Here is a 27,011-nt window from a genome sequence, read left to right as displayed (position 1 = left end):
TAATTTTTTTTGATTGTATGTGTATTCTACCTAATATAATTCTTCCAAAGCCAATCCAATAGTTTAAAGCTAAAAATTAAAATTTTTTTTTCTGTTTTCCATTTGTATTTAAAACATCTTTCCTCTTTTTTTTGTTTTTAAAAATGTTTCATTTCCTGTGTTTCTCCTCCTTGTCGCCAGTTTTACTACCTGGGCCTTCCCCAGACGTGTGCCTGTTAGTGGTGGTGTTGTTCAAGAACATCTTGTCCATGCCTTTGAGCGCCTCGGTGAGATAGTTCTGCAGGGCCGTGAGCGCGGCGCAGATGGCAGGGGCGCCGAAGCCGTGCGTGATGAGGCTGAAATGCGTCAGGCAGCTCTGGATCCCGGGCTCCAGGATGGGGCTGGGCCGGCTGTTTCCGATCGGCGTCCGGTCCTGGGCCAGCAGATCCGTAAATTCCTTACACAGTTGCCTGGGGGGTGGGGGAGGAGGGGTGGACGACAACAACAATACCATCACCCTGGGTGTCGTTGGCATTGGCCTTGGAGAGGAGACCGCGCGCGCCAGCCCAGAGGCGCGCCCCCCGGCCACCCTGCAGCGAGGCTAATGCGGGCGATTCCGCTCTGTTTCCCTCTCCAGCTCTCGGTTACCTTCTTCCAGAGACTGGCAGGACAATGAGGAGCGTGGGGGTGCGGAGGACCCCTGTTATCCATCCACCCTACACCCCTTCCCATCCATTGCCCTGCATTCCAGAAGCGCAAAGAAGCAATTGGGGTAATCTGCTACACTTTGGCTTAGACTACTGAATATTCAGTCATTTTTTTTACACCCTTTTCCCCCCAACCTGGCAGTTCTTTTTTTTAAAAAAACCCCTTTTTTTAGTCCCCTCTACTCTCCCCTGCCTGTCTAACCTCTTCCCCCGATCAGGCTCAAAAAGCCCTGAAAGATTTAGGCCCCTGGGCCTCAAGCCTGCCCCACTCACAAACAGATTGCTGAAGCCTGCATGGCCCAGGGCTAGTGAGCAACTGTTTATTCCGGGAGAGAATGCTGATTCCATTCAAAGCAAAAAAAAAAAAAAATCTGTTTACCTGCAGTATTTGGGGAGGGAGGTTCCCCCTTTTTCTTTCTTTTAAGTGGAGGCTACTGAAAAATCTTTGTACTCGAGGATTGCTGTCAATATAAAGGGATTCCCACATTGTTTAAATAAAACCTAAAGGTAGATGAGTGAGACACTGGGGAGGGTGGATTTTTTATTTGTTGACGGCTTTTATTTCCTCAAGGCACCTACAATTTAGAGAAATCGCCCAGCTTTAGAAATCCAGCATGCCTAACTATGGATTGAGCTTATTTGAGAAATTTTTAATATAGAAGGCAGATAGGAAGGGTAGCCCTGGAGACCCCATTGGCTTGGCATGCCTGGCAGTGCAGGCATGACATCCCAGAGGCCACAGCCTTTCACGTCTGTCAGCCTGCATGCACTCAGGGATGGTGAAAAAAAAAAAGGAAACATGTCTGTCTATTGACCAGTCCAAGGGATATGTAATGCAGGTACCCAGAAGTCAATGAGAGAGGTCCGAAGCATCCTCTCCCAAAGGGTTACCCCCAGGAGTTAAGGGCTCCATTAGCTGGAAAATACAGGCTTCCCTCGACTTTAGCTGCAAAATGCTTTTTGGTTCTTAAGAAAGGTTCTTAAGGGCCAGTAAGGAAAGAACATTCACAAGGCACCCTCTCTCTCTCTAGTCTTTCCCCTGGTTTCTGCATTTGAAATGCACACACACATACTGACAACTGGGAATAAATAGGTTACAGTTCTGACCTGAATAAGCCAGAGGGTCTCAGCATCACCTGTGGGATGCAGAAGCTCACATCCAAGCTCCCCCTCCCGCAGTGATTCCATTCAGGGGGCTTGGGGCTATGCCCACAAATGAAAAAAAAATAGTTTTAAGCTCTCCTTCTAGCCCTTTGCTGATTCTGATACCCAGATTTTAAAAGTGCTGGCCTAAGAGAAGTCATAAGGCTTTAAGGAGGAAGTGACAAGCGTTCGTCTGGAAGAAATGACAGTCATTTGTGGAATATTGTTAGCTAATTTATACACTTTGACTTTATTCTCCCCCGACCCATACCTTGATTCTTTTATAGCACATCAAATTCCCTGTCACCTGACAGCAGAGCAGAGGATAGGAGGGAGATTTCCTGGCAGAGATCTATTATACTGCTAGTTGGTACAACAGAAGAGAAAACCTTAAAAAAAGAGGGTGGGTGCCAGGTTTTGATCATTAGAAAAGATGCTTAAAGTCTTTACTTAAGACTGTAGTCGTTACCAAAGTGCCAAAATGGAAATTCTGAGCTGGGGAAAAACAAATGCTGAGAGTCAAACATTTTAAATCTTCAAAGCCCAAACCAGGGTCTGTAAGCAATTAAGGTTCTGGGACATTAATATTTTTTGACCCTGCGGAAAGGGGCAATCAAATTCCAATCACGTCTCAAAAACATCTGGACAAATTTGAGCAAATGATTTTTCAGCCTTCCATATATTTCTTTAAATTACGCTGTCAACGGAACAAACCGCGTCCTGGAGCACTAAATAAATGAGCGCCGCCGCGGTCTGGGCCGCGCCTGCGAGAGAGAAACGTGCTGGCGCACGCAGCGCCGCCCACTGCAGGCTTGAGCCGGTCATAAAACACCAACAATATGACACCCAAGCCAAAGACAGGAGTAAATCAAATAAATAGAAAACCCACTGTAAAAGTTCAAATGAGCTCGAGACCTAAATTTAGCCAAGGATTTACTAGATTTCCCCTCTGGAGGTTGTAGTAAATTCTAAGTCTGTGCGAGATGCCACACAGCAATGTTGCCAGGGGAGTAATTAGAACTGTGGGAGGGATGGGTACACGTGGGTGACAGTTAGACACCGTGAGGGAGTGTGAGGGGCGGTCTAGGTATGCCTCAGGGATGGAAGTCCAGGCAGGAGGGGAAAAAATGCAGCTGGATCATAAAAGCACCCAGAAATGATCTCCTCCACCAGCCCAGGGTTGACATCCCCAAGGTTGGAATAGCGAACGGTCAACATTTTGGATGCGAATGAATAAAGCTAGCCTGCACCCTCCTCTTCCCACCAAGGAACTTGGAAGAGGCTGAGACAAACCCGTGACCTGTTTGGTTGGAGAGGGACTAAGAAGGTGGGAAGGAGGAGGGATGGGGGGCTTCTTTGCAGTCCACTAGATACTATTAGTTGTCTGCAAGTGTTACCTGTAGACAGCCCACAGAGGCACCTGCCAAGTGGTGGCCTGGCAGAGCAGGGGGTCAAGAAAAAGGGCGACTCACTTGGTGGCCAGCAGCATATTCTTTCGGGAGTGCAGGTCACTGGGGTCCGTGTGCTGCCGGTTCAAATACTCAGAAACAGCTTTGGCGGGAAACTCTGTTTCACAAATGTACCCAAAATCTCGAGCTAAGTGAACAGCTTCTCCTGAAAACACAGCAAAGACGGTATAAGAACCAGTACCCCGACCCTGGTGGGCTCTGCTGTTATTTACAGAAGAGACCAGCTGTTGGGGGCAAAACCAAGGACAGGTGAGACAGATGCCCCATATTTAAAATGAATCTCAACTGTAATTAAAATTGACGGCTCAAACTGCATTCTGCGGCTCCTTCCTTGTCTCTTGGCTGACCAGCCTTCCAGAAAAGTTGGAACTAGATTTCTGGACAAACTTAAAGTCTCCCACATCCTCTGACAGTCTTAAGGAAATGTTGAGATATCTCCAGCAGTTCATTTATAAATGCACTTTAGTCCCTGCTCTGGATAGTCAAATCAGATTCTTCCCACTTTTTTAAGCATCTGTCTGTCCCACTGCTCTAAATAAAAAAAAATATATATATATATTCCTGTCTTTTACATGATCTGTATTTTCCTATCATTGCATTAGGTAAAAAATTCTTAAATTATAGTATTTATTAGTAAATTATACAAACAATTTGGGAGGATATCAACCCATGTATATTAGAGAATATGAAGAATTTTATATGGAATGAGCATTTCTATCCAGCCATGAAATATCTGTTCTCCTTGTCAGTTCTCCAATTTCAGTTGCAGCTTCCTTTTCTTTAGAGGTACCTGCAATTATTCTTTTTACTTAAGAATATTCTACAGCTCAAAGCTGATACAACACCTATATAAAATCTGGGCATCTCATGGGTTCCTTAGTTTACATGGTAGCTCCTTTCAAAAAATAGCCTTATGACCCTCTAAAGCACAAACTTAGATTAGGGGTTCAAAGGAAGATCCTACACATGAAAAAGAGACAAGTTGACTTATGCTAAAGTTTCATTATGTTGAGCAACAAGAATTATTTTTAATCATCATTTTATACCAACTACCAAAGACTTCAGGCCTGGTGCTTACCAAGGATTCACACCATTGAAATCTGCCAACCAAATATCAAAATTTCAGTAGGTTTTCAGTTTCTGCACTCTCCCACCAAATTCCAGTATTGAGCTGAGATTACATTGTTTCCCAAAATAAGAATTGTGATATTAGCAATCCCCCAAAGGGCAAAAAGTAAAATGCCCAGGCTGAGAGGGAATCATTAGTATGTGTGGTCTGGAAATTTGGTAATTGCTGCCACTAGGAGGTAAATTTAGACAAGGCAACTTTTCTTTAGAGATGACACAATGCAATGTCTATAAATATGCTGACTTTATGTTTGCTGTCTAAATATTACAAAATTCCCACCTCCTAAAACCAACTCCCTACAGGAGTGTCATAATATTGCATCCATAAATATGGAAGGAAAACCAGATTTACGTGCTAGACCCTAGTGGGAAAAAATTCTCCACCTTCCTTCATTAGGACCATTTGGCTGGAGAGAAAGTACAAGGGTTAAGACCCAGTTGAACATAGCCCACTCTGGTTTGATCCCGAGCTCCACCAGGAGGGACCCCTGAACACTTCTGGGTGTGGAGTGGCCCAAAGGCCAAAAGCAGAAACAGGAAAAGGACCATCCGGCTCTATTTCAGATCCCTTCCCTAGCCCACAAATTCAACTGCTGATCTTGTTCTAGACTGTATTGATGATTCTATTTAATATGTACTAGAAATAGCATGCCTACATCCAAAGAGATAAGCACCAGAGAATGTGCCTTTTGTAATTATGACCCTATTGTTCACAAATGACGAATCTATAAGAAAGATCACCATGAATGGTTCCCCTCCATGCTCCGCACCCTTCCTCCAATTTTTTTCCCACACATCACTGGCCTTACTAAACTTCATTTTTTCAAGAACAGTGGTCCCAAGGAGCAGCAAGGGGGGAGGGGTCTTACTTAGTGTAATAGGAGTTCTAAATAACCATCTAAAAATCATTAATTCAGTTTTGTCTATTGATAATGTGTTCTCTACCTCTAAAGAGACAGAGGTAAAAATCTAGGAAAACAAAGTCTAGCATGGAGTTCTGCTCACAGTCACACTTGCAAGCTCTCTTCCAAGTAGGTGTGTCAGTCACTGTGTCCTATAGGTAACATCAGAGCTGACCCCTGCACAGACTTGGGGCATGGACCTGAAGGAGAGATCCTTGCACAAGTCTCTTGGCCTCTCCACAGTTGCCAGCTTCCTCTAAGTAAAAGGACCTCTGAACTTCTCCCAGGCAGCCGCTTGACATCCAACTCATAAGGGCACAACAATTGCAACGATTTCCCGTTAATCATGAAACGTGTAAAATGTCAGCCTTCAGCCGACAGTTAAGCTCAGCCACTCCGCCAACTGGCCACACATCTCACTTACCTTCCACCAGGGAGGTGAGTAACGTGACATTTGCTGCTTTGCGTCTGCCCGCGGGTAAATTCAAACCGATTTTTTCTAGCCTTTCTCGCAAGGATCTCCCCCCATTTTTCGATTTGGCTCTGAAATTGCAAGAATTAACATTCTGATTAACCTCGGAGTGTTCCTGAAACAAAGTTTGACTTAGCAATCTAAAGCCCAGTGGAGCTTGAAGAAGTTTTAACTTGGGGTTATACATCCCTTCCCCACCCTCCTCATCCCTGACTTTTTTTTTTTTTGCTTGTTTGTTATTTGCCTATAGTTTGCTGAGGTTGGCTTAATTTCTGCAATGCAGAGCATTAACAAAATTGAGTCATTTTTCTTTTTTTTTTAAATGGCGGAGATGGGGGGTTGGGTGAGGGGAGTGAAAAGCGTGACAGATGGGAACGATTAGGGTACAGGTTGTGGGTCTAGAGCACATAGCACACTCACAAGCTGTTTTGTCCTTGTTGTGCATGGAGACAGTGAGGGGAAGGGACCCTTGGACAAGCACAGTCTTTGCCGAGAGGCAAAGGCTGAATGCTTGGAGAGGAGAAGGCAGAGGCTGAAACAGGTGGGCTTTCGGGAGGAAGGGGTCAAGTGTCACCATAAACTGTAGTTGGGTTAAAAGGGGAAGGGGAGGCTGAAACCTGAAACTAATGATGATGATAATCATAACAGTTGTAAAACTAACACTTGAAGTTTAGGTCGTATGATAAGCACTTTATATTGATTATCTCATTTAATCTCGGCGCAGGTTTTATACACACAGGCTCAATGCCCAGGGGGATGGTTGAAAGAAACTTTCACACTCTGGGGTTCAAAGGACTCATCTGAAAATTGAACCTAAGTAGAACAGGGCAAGGGGATTCAAAACGGGGAGGGGGTAGTGGGGGGGTGGAGGGGATGTTCAAGTCCTTTCCTATTTCCTGAGGCTCTCCTCTCTGAGTACTGCCAGGGTCTGAGGAAAAATGTGAGAAGACCCCAGTTACTCTGTAGCAACTGGGCTTCTCAGTCACTTTTAGGAAAGCAGGGAATGTCCAAACCTCAAAATGGGCTATATTGGAAAGTTTATCTCCTATAAAAGTCAGCTTCAGACTTCCAGGATAGCTAGGGTTTCAGGGGAGATCCCAAATTTTCAGATCAAAGCCACCTTCCCCTCAGTTTCCCCAATATTTTATGACTTGTCTTTCTTCACTAAGTGGGGAGCATCGTAAATCGCACCGAGGTATCATTATTACTTTAGAAATTAAGTCATTGGCATTGTTGTGATGGTGCTGGTATTGAAAAAAGGGAGGTCAAAAGTCCGGAACCCAATTTTTCAAAAATGCGCAAACCTGGTGCATTGGCGGGGGATGGGGGGCTTCCAAGAACAGAGCTTAATCCAGCAGCCAACTGCGTTTTAAAAGACAGTTAAAGGGTCGGAGAGGCAACACAGTGGGTAGGATGCTTTTTGCATGCAGCAAACCAGGGTTCAGTGACCGGCACCGCCAGAAATGATCCCTGAGCACAGAACCTGGAGAGTAAGACCTGAGCACTCCCGGGTGAGCCCCGCCTCCAAACCCCCCACCCACCCACATTTTAATAAAGGCCGGGGAGATCGCTCCCTCAACCGGCTATGGCACACGCCCACCCTGAGTCCCATTCCCAGTTCCCTCCCAGCACCACAAGGTACAGATCCCTCTGCTAAGCACCAGGGGGTCCAAGAAACCCAAACAAATCAAACACCTAATAAAACAGCGCCATCAGGACGCACCGCAGGACAGGGCTGGGGGTGGGGGAGATGCTCCCTGCAATGCTTTTTCCTTTTGGTGCACTCTATAGCCCGGTGCACCCCGCCTTCGGGTTGGGTTCCAACGCCCTGGAGGCGTTACAGGAGGGCGCCCGGAGCCCCTAGTGAGCCCGCCAAGAGAGGGGTGCGAGGGGACCCCGAGGCGCTGCGGGGGCACGTGGCGGGGGGCACGTGGCCACCAAGAATCCCACTCCCCGCCCCCCTCCCCTGCACCCACGCGCAGCGCATCCACACGCCGGCCCGGGCACGGTTGCTAGGCAACCGCGTGCTGATGCTAGGCGATTCCCTTGAGCCCCCGGTCCGTTCGCCCCCCCCCCCAAAGAAGGGCCGGGGTGGGGGCTTGGAATTTTACCTTCGGAGGACGCCGCCCAGGAGTGACGCATTGAGGCATTCGGGGGGCGAAAGTCGCCTCTGAACTTCCCCGACGGTGACCTTGTACTTGGAGGTGGAACTGAGCAGGGACAGCCGGCCCGGGACCGAGCAAAAGACCTCGCCAGTGTTGACGGACATACCGCCCAGGAAACCATCCTTATTCATCATCAGAGAAGTCACAGACTTGGGGGGAACCGGAACTAGAGAGCAAGAAGAAAAAACAAAAACACAGGGCATAAAGGTGACCGGCTTTGCATCCTAGCGACCTGGCAGCCGACAGAGCCCGTCGGGGGCGTACTCGGGGGGCTGCAGGAGGAAGTTTGTTCCCAGGGAGGCTGCGATGCATTCCGAGCACTGTGCACAAACAAATGGAAAAGCCATCCCTCCTCTGGAAACTTACCCCAGGTGTGCAGACGTCTGAATGTCACTTGCCATAGCTCTGCCCACTCCACTCATCTAGAAAAACGCGCAGCGCCGGGTTTGGAATTTGGCTGTGAGATCTGGCCAAGCCTCGTGCTGGCTGTGGGACCTCAGACCTTTCTTGTAACCTCTCTGAATCTTAGTTTCCTTCTCTGCCTTCGGAGGATGATAATAGTCACATTTGATGCTAAGCCCAGAGGGTGACCACCTCCATCAATGATGCGAAAGGATTCTATGGTGCACCACGAAAGGTCTTTATGTGAACCCCTCCTTCTTCTATTGGATCCAAATCTGTGGACGGTGACCCAAGAGGACTAGAGGGTAACCCCCATGAGACCCTGCCTGAGAACAGCCACGACCTTAGTAAGCTGGAAATTTGGACCCCAGAGAGCTGCTTATTTCCCTGAGGTGGAGTCCTGTCTTTCCTACATCCTACAAAAGATTCATTTAGAATCAAACCCAAATGCTCCTCTCCAGTGAACGCAATTGCACAGTGACATGAATTTTGCTTACAAATTAATGTAAAGTACCGCTGGTGATTGTTTGGAGCAGTTATGATTTACAACAGGTGCCCTGATCAATCAACCAATCACTCTAATTCAGACGAGCAGCGGTCTTGCCTTGCCCCAGTTGTTTCATTTCGACAAGTAATGGATAACAAACCACACTCAAGGTATGTTTTATGCAGAAGTTAATAAGAGCTGACAGCTGGTTGCCACTGCTACCCAGGCACATTCAGGCTCTCCAGCCTGTATTTCTGTTTAATTGTATTTCTCTGTCATCTGCACCTCAAGTAGAGGCGGGGCTCCCTCCAACCAGAGGCTGGGAAGGAGAAACAGTTGAATGAACGGTCAACCTCCCAATTGGCTGGCAGATTCTGCTGGACTTGTACCTGACTGAAGCCCCTTTTCTCTCTGCAGATGATAAAAGACACTTCTGACTGGCCCTCTACTTTCGCCTCTTCATTTGGAATGGAAGACCCAAACCCTTAAAACATCTTTATCAATCATCACAAGTCCAGGGATGAAATATGCATTTAGCATGAAAGACAAAAACTGTCATTTTTTTTCTTTTTCATAAAGATAGTCTCACTCTATAATCCTGGTGGAGGAATTTCTACCATCTAGAACCTAAGAGCCTGAACAGTCAAGAAGTCACACAACCTCACTTGCATGAAACTGATTAACCAACAAGGTATTTTTTTATAACTTAATCTCTTTACTACGTATTCCAGCATTCATGTCTCCCCCATTGTTCAGAGACTCCTAAAAGCCAATTTGACGTCAAATCTTTTATTTGCTAAGAGTTTTGCATTTGGCTCTGTATCAATGTGGCTGATGGAAATGGTTTTCTACAGCAGGGAACTGTATGTCCTTTTGCTCCAGCTTACTAGACATTTTAGGATTTCTCTGTTACCCCAATTCTGAGACTTTATCCCAGGGTGGATGAATCAAGTCAGGTAACAGAATGGATCTTCTGCACTTTTGAACTTCAGGGTGGTGGAAAGTTCTTTCTGACTATCCTCATCATTTTTCTCATCAGGGAAGCTGCTTCCCACTCAACACAACCAATGAAAAGTGCAAGAGTGGGTATTAAAGTTGAATAAAATATGGAGAAGAGTCACTCAACTCTGTGATAGGAAACCCTGCCACTGAATTCTCCTACACAACATTCACAATCTCGTTTATTCTACCTGATAGCAATCATGCTTTCCATATTTCTGGGTCAAATTCAAGCACTCTAGACAAATAACTCACGAGTATAACAACTTCACATCAGACAGTCTTGGAAAAACTTTTCTCTAAAACACAGATGGCCTCTCTGTACCTTAAATACAGCTTGAACTATGGAAATAAATTTCATAGGCATCTCACCCTTGATACTCAGCAACATTTTCATATCTGAATGCTATTTAGAAAGAACATTTGAACAGGGAAGGAAAGAGGAAAATAATAAATTCAGTTCCTCCACAATGTCCCTTAAGGATTGGAATTTTACCTGCTCTCACAGTCCTTGAAGTCAAATCGCTTGAAAAGCCTGGCCTTTAGGGACACTTTATAACCTGGCCTCTAATTTCACTATTGTTAATTGCCTGATTTACCTGACGAGTTATTTCCTTGGGGGCATGTATATTGCTCCCTCCCGAGAACAGTACCTTTCTGCGTATACATTATCACCTAAATATCACCAATCCAGGCTGCTTCTGTCAGCAGGCTTCTGGGGTAGGAGGGTAAAGTTTTTTTTTGTTATTCTGCTCCCTCACCAGCAGCAGACAAACCATTAGAGCAGCCGCTTCAGGTTATATTTTCATTTTCTAATTTAAGCCTGAACCGTATTTCCATTTTTTGTTAAACACTGTCTCCCTCCGGTTCTTAACCTCTCTCTATTCTTGCATTGGCATCGGTCTCCTAGACTCTCCACATTCCAAGTTTCCTTTATCATCCACCTTTCTCCCCTTCCTCACACCTGCTTAGCTCCGCTGATTAGCCCCGTATTTTATTCTCTTTGTCTTTTTCCCTTCTGCTTTGCTCCAGCTTATCAATAAACCCGGAGAGCAACAGGGCCCGGTTGATTTGTTAGTAATTATGAGCCCACTGTTCCTGCTCACGGAACTCAGAGATGACTAAGATAGGTTTAAAGCGACAGCAGGAAATGGTAAGGAAATGGAGCATAGCAAAACTCAGCGTGAAGCTTTCATTTCTTTACATGTTTACAATTTTCTTTGCATACATTAAAACGGTTTTCCCCCTCCATTTTCAGTTGGATAGCATGATATAACTCCCACAAAACTCTCTTCCCTTCCTTTCCCCCCTGCATTAGGTTGGGGAAAAGAGAGGAGGTTTAAAAAGCCATCAGTATTTCTTTATAGGACTGGAGTTTTGTTTAGAGGGGTAGAAAAAAGATGATTAGAGAAAATACTGTTGGCTGGTCTACTATAGGGAGACAGGCTAGTTCTCCATCTTCTGCACTATTTAAAATTAGAGTGTACATGAAAGCATAGCATGAAGATCTTTGTGTTTGACTGGGGACGATGCTTCTGCTTATCCAATCTGCTGATGGAAAGAAGAAATGAACCCACCCAATAGATTCAAGAGAATGACTCTCCGAAAAGATCTATGTAGGTATCTTATACCCGGAAGTCACCAAGACCTTGAGCATTTCTTGAAGTACTCATCACTAACTTTATTTCTTATCTAACTGAGGGCGAAATGTTATTCTGTGTATATACATAGATAGCACAGGTACACATGCGAGCACTGAAATCATTTAAAGTAACTTAAACGGTTTCCGCAAAGAAAGCCAGAGCACAACAGAATAATAAAACCACCAACATCTTGTGTTGGCATCCTTTACAGGCAAAGTCTAACAGGCTGGCCAATGAGTTGTGTCCCGTTACTTACTAGGTACTTGGGACCTTAAGATAGTCATTTGTCTTCTCTGTTTGCAGTGGAGTGGTAAGGGAGAGGAACAGGGAAGACTTAACCTTCCCAGCATTGAAATTCTATGAACTCTAATCAGTCCCATTGGATTGAATCCTGGAGTTTCTAGTTGAACAAACACCTATTGGAATCCAAGTCAGTTTGGGGGAGAAATGTGAACCTCTTCATTTGAGAGAAGACATACCTCTCAGTGATTTTCCCCTTCTAGGTCAAAAGGAAAAATCCCAACAGAACCCAACGTAATGAAAACTGGCAGTCTCCTTACAACAACCCCCCCCCCCACACACACACACTCCAGCCTGCCTCGAAAAAGAAAATCCACAGCAAATTGTTTATGTGGGGAAGGGGCCAGAAGGAACGAACGGAGGGAAATGTGTGAGAGAAGGGAGGTTGAACTGAATCTAACCAAACAGGATATCCCTAAGACCAATGAAAATGCCCCACAGTCACAACATTTGAACCTTGGACTGAAGTCACACATTTCTTTCCAAGAAATCCCAGCGTATTTTTCTGCCATCTAAGGTGTCAAACTGATTGCCTCTGATTGCACCGAAACTTTTCCTTCAAGTCGACATCATCCTGTTTTCAGTGAGGCTGTGGGAAGGTGGCGGTGATCATTTATATTGGCTGGGCCCCACCCGCCCCCTCTCCTGGCCCAGATTCCTAATCTTAATGGAACTGAGAGTTAAGAATGATTTTTTAATGTCTCGTTGGATTTTTAGACTGTTAATGTACCGAATCCTTCTCATTATTACTTTATTGATTGCTCATTGACCAGCCCCCTTCAAATCGTATTAACCACCCTCTGCCGGTTTAGATTAGGAGAGTTTAAAAAGCACCTTTCATTACTCCCCCCGACTCCTGCCACGGAGTTGAGACTAGGCAGCTTAATGGGAGCTCTAATGGGGCAGCTAAGAGGAGAGGGGCCACGGTCCCTGCCGATTGCATTAATAGCTCAAAGGGGGCCAATACAGAAAATTAGCCGTAAACGAGCTCTGGAGATCTTCAAATGAAAGAGCCATTTATCACGCTGGCTACCTTCACTCCACTCGTTTGCTCTCTCTACTGGGAACAACTCATTTCCTCTTAACTAAATTACTTCAGAAATGTCAGCTAAGCCCACATAGCAAACATAACAAGAGAGCCAGCCTATAATCTAGGAGGTGATGTCTAACATGGGGGAAAAATTCGAGGGGTGAAAATTCAAGCCCTTCCATAGTGGAAGAGATGAAGAGAGGAGAGAAAGGGGGAAAAGGGGATAGAAATATGGGTGAGGGAGATGGACGAGAAGGGAAAAGAGAGGGAGAGGAAAAAGAGTGAGAAAGAGGAGTAAGAGAGAGTAACAGAGAGAGAGAGAGAGATCCTTTAAAATGAATTCTTAGTAACAACCTCTAGTAGGTACCTCTACATCAAAATGAGGACGAGTTATTGCACTTTTATTATCAAGGTAAAAAAATAGCAAAACCAAAACTTTTTCAAAAGACCCTTAGGAAATAAATGAAGCAACCAGAACTCTGTCAGTTCTTCTTGAAATTTATAATATTTCGTTCAGAAAACTTTCTCACCTCGTCCTGTAAGAAATGAATCTCTTGGAGATATCCCTCATTAAAATGGGGAAGAGGGAAAAAGGAAGGAAGAGAGGTCAGGGAAGAAGCTAATGAACCTGTAATCTTATTTAAAGTAATTCATGATGGCATAGAAAAATAAACCAACCATTTCTTCTTCTTTTTTCTTTGACTTTTAGAAACAAAATGGAATATTAGGGGAATTCTTTCAAGCATGCAAAAATCTGAAATATTAAAGACTGGAGCTCACCTAATATTTCATTTTTATACCATGGCCCCTAAATCAATAAATTGATGAGCTACTGGGGTGTCACTGGGATGGTTTAGATGCACATCGTTATTTTTAAAAAGCACTTACAAGTGATAAAAGTTACGTTTTCCAAACAAAACCAACAACTTTAGACAATATTCTTTGTTTTCTTATTCCTAGAGATCCCCTTATGCATAAATCGTCACATTTCACTGACAAACATAGACAAGCTCTGAAATCAAGGCATCCCACATCTAAGAATATTTTCAGCCCCATTTTGTTAGGCAAGCGAAGATCCAAATATTTTTATTGGCTTGGCTATTAATAACATTTCTGATTGGTCATCTGGTGGGCATTCCCCACTACCAACCCAAAAGCTGTTTCTAGGAGACAGAGCACTGAGCTAAGGGACTCTTGCCTTTCCATGAAAAGGGAGGACAGATTAAAACAAAATCAGAAACAGACTAAAAGCCAATGGACTAGTGCCTTCTCTCTCCCCACAGCACCACCAATCAACCAGCAATTAACCAGAGAGAAGACCCAAGAGGAAATGGAGAGAGCAGGCATTCATCTATGCTGCAAATCTAAACACTGAGCCAGGGTGTCCTAAAACACCCAAAAGATGTGGCATCAAAACAAAAATGATACTATCTAAGGAAGAGAGAGAAAAAGAGAGAAAAACATGTAGAACACCACTTAAAATAGTTTTCCCACATGCCTTCCTATTCTTTAGGGTATTATATTCCACAGCCAAATGGCATCATTTCAAAAACAGTTTCCCCCTGCCATTATCCACTTTTAAAGCTACTTTTTGCATCCTCTGTGAAGGTAGGAAAGACAGAATACCTCACCCAAGTGAGGAATCCTTGCTTCAGGATCCCACTGCTGTAGAAGCTTGACTCTATGCTTTCCAAAGCATCTTTCTTTTCATTTTTTATATCAGTGTCCTAAGGCTCAAATAAATCATCACGTAGGACTGAACCTGGGGACTGTTCACGCCAAACATAAGGACACACCTTCTCCAGCATCGGTAAGAAAGGGTTAGAGTAGTTAAAATTGTATCTCCCAATACCAGTTCTTGTGATAATTAAAGATTGTGCTGTCTACACATTCAAGTTCCTAAAAATTGGTGGCATATGAGTGACATTCAGGCCTTTTGGCAGCTCCTCTAATCGTCAGACATTCTTTCAGTGACTGTCAGAGAAGAGGGGGGAAAAATTAAGCAGCTGCAATACGCCCGAAATGAGTTATTGTAATTACATTTAATTAGTTTAATTAGTTAATTATTTTGCTTACAGCTGTACAAGAGACTGCAAACATTTGTTAATATCACATGCCCTTTAACAGTATGGGGTGATTCCACAGTCACACTAAATCATGAATGCATATGTAGGAAGATTCAGAAATGAGCCTAGGCTGTCTCAGCTTCTCAGGATGCGCATATTTAGAAATGCATTTGGAACAATTAAAAAAGGAGAAGAAACATAAAACACAGAGAACTGGGAACGAAATTACCATAAAAAATTGAAATCAAAAACAAGGAGAGAAACCGTCTCTACGACATAGGGTTTAGTTCCGTCAACTCCAGTTATCAAAGAAATAATTATAACCTTTTTTTTTTTTTGGAAAGCAGCGTTTCTCAGCCAGTTCCATAGATGGTTGTAATTCAATTATTTAAGATGTATTTAGAATTGCTACCAAATGTACCATGAGAAAGCTCTAGTGTGTCTGCCTCCCTATTTCCTTTCTCTACCTCACTCTGATTTCACCCAGTCAAAACACCTTGTTCGTGGGTTGTGAGCGAACCCGTGTGTGTCTTTTAAAATAATGGATACCTCCCCCACGTGAAAACCAATCCTAAAGACATGAATCTGCAGGTAAACTTTGCTTACTTCGAATGGGAATAATCCATACCTTTTTTTATGACAGACTGGTCCAATAGATTCATGCCGCTGTTATTGGCATCTTCAACTGACTGTGAATATAAAAACATCACTATTCAAATTGACTGGATATTAAAGAATCGCACACATAAATCATGTCATTCCGAACTGGAGTTTCTGTTATTTCCATTTATATTAATCACAATGGGAGGTTTTATTATTATCATTATTACCTCTAAATCGACATAGAAATGAAATTCGCCCAAATTATAAATTCTTCCAGTGGAAGAAGAGGGAGAAGGGAAACTGTGAGAGACATCTGGGATGCAGTATTGGCTTAGTTATTATATTAAACACAGATATTACATAGACATATAAAAGGCTATATTATTTGCTCTTATGAATTGAGAAAATTTGGCAACCCTTGAAAGATTTTCCCCCAATATTAGTAAGAGCCATTTCTGTTTTCTATTCTCTCCCAGCCTATCCTAACCCCAGAATCATTTTACAAATACATAATAGTTTACATTATGGGATTTTAATTAAAGTCTGAGCCATTTGGAATGGAATGCAAACAGTAACACATAGAAACACGTTTCAAGCCGGCAGGCTCACACACCCACTGTAGCCCATACAAGTCCCTGTGTGCGAGGAGGAACTTCTTCCTGCACTGTGACAACCCTTGAGAGCGACCTGCGGGATTTGCTTCCACTCAGAACCCTGCTGATGCGACTCCTTCCCGATAAGAGCTACACCTGTTTTAGAAGGCAGTGACTCCAGGGCACCTGCGGGCGCTCTCTGTGTCTCTGTGTCTGTCTGTCTGTCTGTCTCTCTCTCTCTCACACACATACACACACACACAAGCACGCACCGAGGGCCCTTCCCAGTCAGCACCTAACTGATGGCACGAAGCGGTTCACACTCTGCACTTCAACCCAGAGGAGGAAAGTTTCAACTCACGGGGTTGGCAGCACTTCTAAGGAAAATAACTGTTGGAATCCATTTCTGACTGTCAGGATGCACCGGCCAGAATGCTGCAGGATACTGGCGGGGCGCATCCCAGGGCATCCGAAAAGCAGGGGCCTCCCTCTCTTGCCCCTCCAGAAACAGCAAAGAAGCGAGGGCGTTTTGGTGTGTGTGTGTGTGTGTGTGTGTGTGTGTGTGTGGTGTGTTTTCCGAGATACAACTGCAGGACCGTGATCCTGAGAAACCTCAGGGTGTCCCCAATTTGTCTCCTACTCTCCGGAGCTCCAGAAAGCCAGCGAAGAGCTGGGGAGGGAGCGGGGCTGTTTACTCCAAGTCTCCCCCACCCACTCCTGCCGCATCCCCAGACAGGGCGTGTGTGTGCATCACAAGGAAGAGACTGTCTACCCCAAACAAGCAGCACATTAGAAACGAGATGACCTCACCACCACGGACGGGAGGGAGTGGGGGGGGGGGGCGCGGTAATTTGTTTCTTTTCGTTTTTTTAATAGTCACCCTTCTGTTCTCAGAAAGGTGAGGAAAATTGTTATTCCCCCCTTCAAGAACCGCTTGCCCTGTTACAACACGCCTCGCACAGTTCTTCCAGGAGGAGGGGGGGGGGGGGGGAAGAAAAGAAAAAAAAACGCGCTCTCCGATAAAACACTGCAAGGAACGAGTTGGAAACTCCCGAGGAGGCCCCGCGTCCACGCGCGCGCGCGCGCGCGCACAGTCACACACACACACACGCGCTCCACGCCTCTCCCTGCACACGTGTCTGCGGGGTGCTGCGTGTCCATGCAGGGTACCACGGTTGGCGGGTGTGTCCAGGCCGGGCACCACTCACTCTGCGCGGGTGTGTCCAGGCAGGATGCCCGCGGGCGGGCCGACCCGCGTTCCCACCACCGGCCTGGCCCGTGCGCCCTACCTACACCTTGTCCTGGCCCGTGCGCCCCTACCTGGTACACCTTGTCCCCCTCACTCACGTCGGTGCCTAAATATGTATATACGCCTCATCAGCGACGTGGGGTAGTTGTGGTAGTTAATGAGAAGGCTCTTGTCTGATTTTCTATCTAATTACGGCCGCCTGCTGGGTTTTTGTACAGGATATTCACGCAGCATGCTGGCGCTTAATCGTCACAGGGAGGGTCGTAAAGATTTAATTAGGACTGCATGCGGAAGCGCAGAAAAACAACTCAGACTCGTAATTACTAGACTTCTTTAGTTAAAAGTGATACCAGGGGCTGCTTTAAGACACTAGCGTGTGTGGCTGCGTGTGTGTGTGTGTGTGCGTGCGTGCGAGTGTGCGTGCATGTGTATGTGTGTGTTTGTGTGTGTGTGCATGTGTGTGTTGGAGATGGTGACTTAATAGCCTTTAAAAAAAATGCTAGGTTTCTCCTCATGGGTGGCAGAGGTGATGAGAGGCTAGGCACTGAAGGCTGCAAGAAGAAAAGCGATGCTTATGGCAGCTAAACCAACTCCAGGCTAGGTTGGAGGCTCAGTTCCTCTTTCTTGCTGTTGGTAATTTTTTTTTCCCCCTGACGTGTTTGAAACACCAGCTCCCCACACCCGCCTACCTCACACATGCGTGTCCACACACACACACACACACACACACACACACACACAGTGTGAAATGTAGCATACCCAGAACCCAAACAGTGATTTGCTCGTTTAATAGGCCCTGTGAGTAAATTGAAATAGAAATTGACAGGGTTTTATAGTTTCATTTAAAAAAATATTAGAAGCATTTGGTTAATTAGCTCCCTTCCTCTCTCCTCTTCCAGTCAGGGCGGTGGCCTGTGTGTGGATGTGGGTGACTGGGATGGGGTGGGTGGTGTGAATCTGGGTCCCACAGTATTCCGCCCTCTGACCAGGTGGGTGCCCCTAGGAGGCCCATGGCAGCTCCCTTGGGATGGGGAGGAGGAGGAGGGTTAGCCAGATTCCTGAACCCTGCGGAATCAACTAGAAGTGCTTCTGGCCCAGACCCTCTCTGGGCTTTTTAAAGAGCAGTTGGACACAGTGATTATTTCCTAACTTCCCGGAAGCAGTGAACGCCTTCCTCCCCCTCTGTAACTTTAGGCTGAGCGTTCTATCCTCCTGGATAGAGCCTCTGGATTTGGAAATCTTGTCCTAGAACCGTTTCCTTCTGTCTTTGTCACCTGCCCTCTTCATCACGTGCAACACAACCCGGCCTCCTGGAGGCCTGTCACTCGCAGTCATGATGGAGATTGTCCCTGCCCTGGGGTTTCCCTTCTGGGACCTCGGAGATGATCTCCCTCTCTGCCTCGCTTTGAGGGGTCCCCCTGAAGTGGTCCCTCAGCCCCCCCACCGAGACAGGTGACTGACTGGGATGTGCCTGGAGCGGGGAGGGACAGGGCAGAGGCAAGGGGAGCAGAAAACATGCAAAGACGGGCCCGCACTTCTTCCCTGTGGCTCACTCAACCTCGCTGATGTGCATCTGTGTTCCTTACCACAAACCCATCTCAACGCCAAGTTTTGACCAGAGTGACTTCCCCAAAGCACATGGATCGGGCCCTATATTTTCCTCACACCTTTGGATTTGACCAAACACTCAAAACACCCCTCACAATGCGATCTTGAAACAAAACCGAACAACTAAAACCAGAGAAATCTGCTCCATCGTTCAGGGGAGTTCCTATCATGGGTCACCTGTGCCACTCTGCCTCCAAGGTAGTGAAAATATGGCCAGTGGCATCATTGCTAGCAGCAATGGCGATGAGCTGATATACATTAATTATCTAGCACTTTGACCCATACTCTGAAAGGTTAATATAAAAACTCCCCTCGACCAAGAAATATCACCTAAACGCATTTTACACAAACTATTCAATATTGCCCCTTTTCTAGCTGCTATTTGGAAAAATGAGCAATCTTTCTAGACCGGGATAGTCAAGCTTGGTTAACACAACAAAACTATAATTCTTTTTCGCTACGGGTAAATCAGATGATTCCATCATTTTGGGAAACAATAAATGACTCGGTTCTCTTTTAAAATAATAAACTATCATATACTGCGCATAGATGACGTTCAATATCATCATCCTATCTAACTGTTCAAAGTAATTTTTCCCAGCAAGGTAATGAAGGACTCATCCACCTTTTTCCCTTTCCCATTTCATTCTTCTCAGCTTCAGAGGTATGTCTAAATTGCTCCAGAACATACACAACTATGCCAATAAGACCAAAGTATCAATCAAACGCCTTTCGACCATATTTATCTTTTCTGGAGGCTACTTAAATTAGGAAGCCAAAAGAGACCTGCTAAAAATCATCCAGACAGTCTTTAGAACTCATTTCTTTGATGTCTCTTTGTTTAGTTTAACCAAGTATTCTCAACCAAATCAGGCTCCATTGTGTTGGTTGCAGATGGAACACGGGGGGAAGTGAGGGAATTGTTTTGAGCCTTTTGTTTTAAGAAGTCGGCATCTTAGGGCTCTCTAGCGTTGCTGAGAGGATGGTTTTGACGGTAGGCGAGAACCAAAGAGGGGCATGGGAAAGACTGCTTCATAACAACCTATGAAAGTGACACATATCTCCAAATTGGCATGTATCCTCCGGGACTCCCTAACAGAACGAAGCCTTTCTGGTTCTCTCAAAAAAGAAAAAAGAAAAAAAAAATCCTATTTCTTGGGTGAGGATTCTGGAACTCAGTTATCTTGGGGGAAAACAAAAAAAAGCACTGAAGTTTGCTGAACATACCAAGTGAGCCTAGACTTGAACAAACAGCGTTTTTGTTTTTTTCTTCCGGGGTGCATCGTGACACTTCACAACATCTGCAAATCCAGCAGGAACCCTCTGGTACCCCCAGCCCTAGGCAGCTGAATCTTCACCTGCCTTGTCAGTGGGCCAGGCCCGCTATTGGATGTGCTGGGGGGGAAGGGGTGGGGGTGGGGGGAGGAGGGAGCGGTGGGGAGGGTCCCCAGCTCGCTCACACAAAGCGCTAGAGTACAGGAAGGCGAGCTAAAGGCGAGACAAAACCCATTCGGGGTCGGTTCCGAAGACCCTCCAGGGGCCAGCCGGGGACCGAGCCTTTCCTCCCCGGGGACTCCCGGGGAGCGTTTTGGGGTGCACCTCTGTACCAAGTGCACCTCAAGCGTTTCGGGGTGCACCTCTGTACCAAGTGCACCTTTGCACCCAGCGCACCTCAAGCTTCTCGGGGTGCACCTCTGTACCAAGTGCACCACAAGCGTTTCGGGGTGCACCTCTGTACCAAGTGCACCTCAAGCGTTTCGGGGTGCACCTCTGTACCAAGCGCACCTTTGCACCAAGCGCACCTCAAGCTTCTCGGGGTGCATCTCTGTACCGAGTGCACCGAGTGCCCCTCTGCAGCCTCCCCTCCAGGCCCACCCAGCGGCCGGCCGCGGGAAGCGCCCCCGCGCCGTCGGGGGCCGCCCCCCGCCCCGACCCCTCTCCCGGGCTCCGCGCCGAGGGGCTGGCCGCCCGTTACCTGCACGTCTTCCATGCCGGGGTGGCCGAGGCCGTGCAGGGAGAGGCCGTCTGCCATGCCCGCGTCCAGGCCGTGGTGGGCCGAGTGCAGGAGCACGTCGGGCCGGCGCACCGCGTGGTAGTCCCGCCGGGGGTCGAGGCCCGACAGCTGCGGCAGCGCGGCGCGGGGCTGCGGCAGGAGCGAGCCGGCCTCGGAGCCCACCTCTTGCCGCTGCCGCTGGCCCCAGGGGTGCTGCTGGGGCTGGTGCAGGGGGTTCAGGGAGTAGGGGTCGTTGACGTGGGAGTAGGGGTCCTGGCTCTGGTGGTAGGGCAGCGGCTGGTACGGGGGCGGGAAGTAGGGCGGCTGGAAGTCGGACGACGGGGTGTGGGACAGCGGCGGGGCGCTCGAGTAGGGTCCTTGGGACACCGAGCCCAGCTGGGACAGCCGCGAGCTGTGGCTCGGGACGCCATCGTGCCGGTCCTGGGAGCAGAGAGAAGAGAGAGAGACAGAGAGAGAGACAGAGAGAGAGAGAGAGAGAAAGAGAGAGGGAATAGGAGAGAGAGAGAAAGAGAAAGAGAGGGAATAGGAGAGGGAGGAGAGAGAGGGAAGGAGGGAGAGGAGGACAGAGGGACACAGGGACAGAGAAAAGAGGAAGAAAGTGGAAAGGGGAGAGAAGAAACAGAGAGAGAGACAGAAGGGGGTGGAGAGAGAGAAAGGAGAGAGGGAAGGAGGGAGAGGAGGAGAGAGGGACCGAAGGAGAGAGAGGAAAGAGGAAGAAAGTGAAAGGAGAGAAGGTAGCAGAGAGAAGAAACAGAGAGAGAGGAGGGATGGAGAGAGAGAGAGAAAGAGGGAATGGGAGAAAGGGAATAGGAGAGAGAGAGGGGAGAGGAGAAAGGGAAGGAGGGAGAGGAGGAGAGACAGAGGGAGAGAGAGAAAAGAGGAAGAAAGTGGAAAGGGGAGAAGATAGCAGAGAGAAGAAACAGAGAGAGAGGAGGGATGGAGAGAGAGAGAGAGAAAAAGGGAATGGGAGAAAGGGAATAGGAGAGAGAGAGGGGAGAGGAGAAAGGGAAGGAGGGAGAGGAGGAGAGACAGAGGGAGAGAGAGAAAAGAGGAAGAAAGTGGAAAGGGGAGAAGATAGCAGAGAGAAGAAAGAGAGAGAGACAGGAGAGAGAGAGAGAGAGAGAGAGAGAGAGAGAGAGAGAGAGAGAGAGAGAGAGAGAGAGGAAAAAAACACAGGCGACAAATGGAGAAGCCCGTACGCTCTTCCCGGGACAGAACAAGCAAGAGCTGAAACTTGGACTCCCGGGTTGACGCAGAGGGCACAGGATTTCAGCAATTCCAAACCTGAGGCTTTGGGGGGGACGTGAGGGGGGGAGGTTACCCACTTAACCCAAACCTGAGCCTTCTGTGGGGAGTGTGAAGCCAAGGAAGGGGACAGGGGGAAAAGAACTGGGCGGCAGGGGGTAGGGGGTGGGGGGGATTCTAAATCCCTTTTTGAAAAATATAGGATTTGTATAGACGGTATTTGCACCTCTGTGTCTTAAGCCCTTTCCCCCCATCCTAGTTTCTCCACAGGACCCAGGCACAACAAATAAAATCTTCATACAATCTGCCGAGCTGCGGCTCCCGGGCAGGGCCAACTTCTGGCAAGCCTGCCGGCCCGACCAGGAGCTCCCAACACAACCTGAACATTGTGGGAGCCCCGAGTCGCTAGGAAATCCCCTCATTCTTCCCTCCCCAAGAGGAATGAAATCGTTTCAGTCGTCGTAGGGGATTGAAATGAATCTCATTCAAAAATCCAATCCTGAGCCCAAGTTAAATCAAGTCGAGTTGCGATTCGCAGGAAGGTATCTCTAAGGCTGCGATTCTAGATCTAACGCCATCGTACTCCAGGGTGTGAAAAAATGAAGGGCCTGAAAAGCCCAGACAACTTATTGTTGGTCTGATTTGGAGTGGAAAAGTAAGTTAAAAGAGAAGAGGGGGGTGGTGTGTTTAAGTTCTCCCTCTTGTCCTTCGAAAGGCCATGGTAAAGTCCCCTTGGCTCTTTTTGGAGGAAAAAAAAAAGTCTCCTAAATTTCCTAACTGCAGAGGCAGAAAGTTTTTCTGTTCAACAACCCCCCCTCCCACCCCACCCCAAGCCCCCAGCTGACTCTTGGAGCTCAGACGAAGAACACACAATGCAGAAAGAAGCAGCTGCAGCCTCGTCCAATTATGGTGCTAAATTACCAAGCCAAAGGCGCTCAAAGGAAGACAGAGCCAGAGAGAGTGTGAGACAGGGACACAGAGACGGAGAGACAGAGAGAGAGAGAGAGACAGAGAGAGAGAGATAGGAGAAGAGAGAGCATGCAATTCTGGTACAACGTGAATCCAAACTCACCATGGATGAATAGGTGTGGACTAACATCTGGAAAAAAAAGCCTGGTTACTGCTCAAAATCAAACAATGATGGAAAAAAAAATTTTCAAAAATTCAAGGAGTCCAGCAGAGAAACGGAGCTGGACACAGGAACCGATCTTGAGGTGTTTCCAGGACAAGCCATCAAAATAAAAAAAAAAAATTCCCCCCCACCCCCCACCCCCAAACAAGATTGGCGACGCCTGTCACACAGACAGAGCTGTTTGTTCGTGGTTCTCTTGCTGTCTTTGGGGCCTTTTTTTCCTTCCGCCGTTCTTCGGGGGCTCCAGATGCAAGTCCTCTTCCACCCGAAGCTGGGCTCAGACTGCTGGGGCGCCCCTTCCTCCCTCCTTGCCTACACCGCCTCATAATAATTGATATTCATGACTATTAATATTACACGAGTACTTTAAAGGCAGAATGGAGGACAAATGGAGCGTGAAGCAGCAGTGAGCTGAGCTCCCCACTATTGTAAATGACGTTCATTCAGTGGAGAATTACTAGATGTAATCAGACGAGGGGGCTGGCAGAGGCCGACCAGGGAAAAAGTTTAGCAGGAAAGAGGCAGAACTTCAATTAGCTGAGCCGGGGACACGAGTCCAGGGCCCCCTGCTCCCTGGGTTCAGGGCAGTGAGGGGCAGCCCTACTGACTTGGGGGGCTTGGAGGGAACGTAGGTGGCCTTGGTCCCGGAGAGGGACTTTCCTAATGGGGAGAATGGATCGCCTTAGGTGTTTTGTGTGTGGATTAAAACACAGGGGGAAAAAAAAAAAGGCGTTGCCTCATCATTCGGTGGGGAGAGAAAAGTAAACTTGCGGGTCTGCTTGTTTACAAAGATGTTTGTGGGACTTCCACGGCCTCTTGGAGGAGATGTCGCTGGTTTATTAAAAGGCAGAGAGGGGAGAAGGGGGCTCTTCCCCCCCCCAACCCCCCCAGCCAGCCCTTCCCTCTACAGTGCTCGCAGAGTCCGCGAGTTTTTCACCTCGATTAAAAATATATGCAGTTAATCTTCAGATACACCGAACGGATCCTTTCCAGGCAAAGCCAGGGGCAACAGAAAACCTTTTTGGATGTTTCAGGAACCCGTTCAACTGGCCTGACTGCCGTTTCTGTTAAAGTTCAACCTTCTCCCCGACTTAAATAGGCCCCTGGCAGCGAGGTGCGGGTCCTCCTGTTTGATTCGGATCCTACTTAGAATTTTGAGCAGAAATCGGAGGCCGATAGGAATACCGCATTTTTTCTCACTTTCCCCCCAATCTCCTTCTTCCTCCCTACCCCCGTTCACCTTTTATTCTCTTTTTCTTTCACCCTACCCCTCCCTCTCTCCCCTCCCCTCTTTCTTCTCCCTTTTCCCTCCTTTCCCACTTGGCCAGTTTCTTTTTTCCCCCTAACCCAGGGGCGCTTCGGATGCTCCCGGCTCTCCCAAACCCCTGTCCGAAAACGCCGGGGCAAGCGCGCGCGCGCGCGCGCGCGGACCCCTTCCCCGCCAGGCGTCGGCCTCTCGGGGCGCTGACGCTTTGGAGGGGACCCCGCGCCCGGGACTGGCCCATTATCCCGCCTGTTAGGCAAAGAAAGGGAGGCTGGACCGAGACCAGCCCCCCCACCCCCCGGCAAAAGCGCGGCCACAAAGCGGGCAGGACCCCCCGCCCCCAACCCCAACCTCCCCACCCGCGGCTGCGGCAACCCCGGGAACGGACAATCTGTCCCGGCTCCAGCTCGGCCGGGTCCCCGGGAGCTGCCGGGCGCGATCGGTCGCGTTCGGACTGGGGGGTGGGGAGGGTGGTCGCGTCCTCGGGTCCCCCCGACTCCCGATCCCCCGCCTCTCTGCACCTTTTCCTCCTGGGGGGTCCCCGAGGGGCTCAGCCCGCCGCGCGCGCTTGGCCCCAACTCCGCGCCCTTCTCCAAGTTATTGTTTTTTTGTTTTTAAAGAAAAAAATTCTTCTGGTCTCTCTCGACGTCTCTCCGAGTCTCAGTTCCTCCTCGCCTCACTTGCCCCCGGCACCTCACTGGGGGGTTCCCGGCTCAGCCCGTTCCTCGGCTTCCCGCCCCGTCCCCGGCCCGCCCGGCCCGCCCGGCCCGCGCGCGCCCCTGCCCGGCCCGGCCCGGCCCGGCCCGCGGGAAACGGAGCTGCCGCCTCCTCCGGGCAGAAAAACGCTCGAACGCAGGGTAGCCTGAGACCCCTATTTCCCAATGCACTGACCCTCCAAGAAGCAAAGCACAAGTTTTAAAAAAAAAAAAAGAAAGAAAGAAAGAAAAGAAGGATAAACCAAAAAACAAAAACATGCTTTGGCTGCTGGACCTCGTTCTATGCACAAGCATCCATCCGTCTGCTTCCACCTGGCTACCTCGCTCCTCCTAGGTTTCCTCCTCCGCCAGGACCCGTTTGTTGTCGGGTTTTAGAAACGGGACCGAAAATTAAAAAAAAAAAAAAAAGAAAGAAAAGGAAAAAAAAAAAAAAAGCCCGAGCCCGGGCTGGGGGGGAAAAAAAAAAACTCAAATTCTCTCCGCTGGAACCAGGAGAGCGTTTGGTTTTATTCATTCCCTATTTTCTCTGTCCACGTTCGGTAGCACCCGCAGACCCCCAGTCCGAGCCTAAGGGGGGTGGTGGTGGTGGTGGTGGTGGTGATAGTGGTTGGAAGGGGAGGCAGGGGGTTGAGGAAGAGAGAACGAAAAATAAAAGGAGAAAGAGAGGAGAGAAAGAGAGAAAGCGAAATCTCCTAAGTGCGAGCAGTCCGATTTTTCAACCTTCTTCCAGTCCTGTTTCAGAATAGCCAAGTCTCCCCCCAAGCAGCTCTCTCTGAAAAGTTAGGGAAAGCAGAGGAAAAACCACCCCGGACCCCTAGCAGCAAAGCAGCTTAAAAATCCAAAGCAGCCGGGGTGTCCAGAAGCTCAAATTCTCTCCCTTGCAAAGCTCTAAAAGATGCATCTGGGGTGTGGGCTCACCTCATAGATATCTTCGTACTTGACATTCTCCACGAGCTTCCAGAGCATGATGGCAGCCTGGTCTCTAGGAGTTGAGTGCATTCATGTGAGGAGCAGATGTCTGGCTTCTCAGGACTCCGCTGTCTGTAATGATCCATCTATAATTGGAAATGGGGGATACACACCAAATCCGACGCTCCTCTCCCATCGCAACTTATATCTGTTGTCTCAAACAATAGGCTGGAGGAGTGAGCCTCAGCGGAGGGGAAAACATTATTACACACGCAGGAGTTAGATGCAACCCACACACACACACACATATATATTATAAAAAAAATCATAAATACGTATTTACACCCAGACTCTCACGTTCACTTATATAAGCACCCTTGGGTCCGGCACAGTCTCCCGGACTCTAAACAGGCGTTTAGAAAGACAGGGAGAGACTTTGTTCTGTGGGATTAATAGAAATATACACATTTTAATGCCTCTGTATTGGAAATGATGAATCATTGTGGCCACTGACAAGAGTCTTTACAATCTATAATGAGAAACCTGAGGGCCAAGAGTCCCCTATTTTCTATGGATATTTTAAAAGTATATTATACTGAGGTTTTTTTTTTTTTTTTTTTAACACAAAAGCTCCTCTTCTTCCGTGTTCAGCAGCAAGGTATTTTGAAAGCTGGATTTGGGGACATTTGAGGGTTATCTCTCAGTGTTGATGACTATCAACTTTTTTTTTCTCTCTCTCTTTTTCAGCTGTACCTCTGTCACTGTTGAACAAAAAAATATCCAGTC

At 47.6% G+C, this 27,011-nt stretch overlaps 1 protein-coding gene across 2 annotated transcripts; it reads right to left on the bottom strand.

The window, feature by feature from the left end:
* On the bottom strand, nt 1-26,509 carry TFAP2B (transcription factor AP-2 beta). Of its 2 annotated transcripts, XM_056130626.1 has the most exons (8): nt 26,235-26,509; nt 23,277-23,303; nt 20,921-21,379; nt 15,521-15,581; nt 7,912-8,131; nt 5,753-5,871; nt 3,302-3,443; nt 1-449 (listed from the first exon to the last, which is right to left on the bottom strand). In XM_056130626.1, the coding sequence occupies exons 1-8, from the start codon at nt 26,313-26,315 to the stop codon at nt 149-151; spliced, it is 1,410 nt and encodes a 469-aa protein (XP_055986601.1). In that variant the 5' UTR covers nt 26,316-26,509; the 3' UTR covers nt 1-148. The 2 variants fall into 2 exon arrangements, with proteins under 2 accessions (XP_055986601.1, XP_055986602.1); XM_056130627.1 differs by lacking the exon at nt 23,277-23,303.
* Between the last annotated feature and the right edge of the window lie 502 nt (nt 26,510-27,011).

This window comes from Sorex fumeus, unplaced genomic scaffold (genome assembly GCF_029834395.1).
Source record: "Sorex fumeus unplaced genomic scaffold, SorFum_2.1 ptg000080l, whole genome shotgun sequence".
In the NCBI taxonomy this organism is placed as follows: Eukaryota; Metazoa; Chordata; class Mammalia; order Eulipotyphla; family Soricidae; genus Sorex; species Sorex fumeus.
The sequence above is the reverse complement of the archived record's forward strand: the minus strand, read 5'-3'. Positions and strand labels throughout refer to the sequence as shown.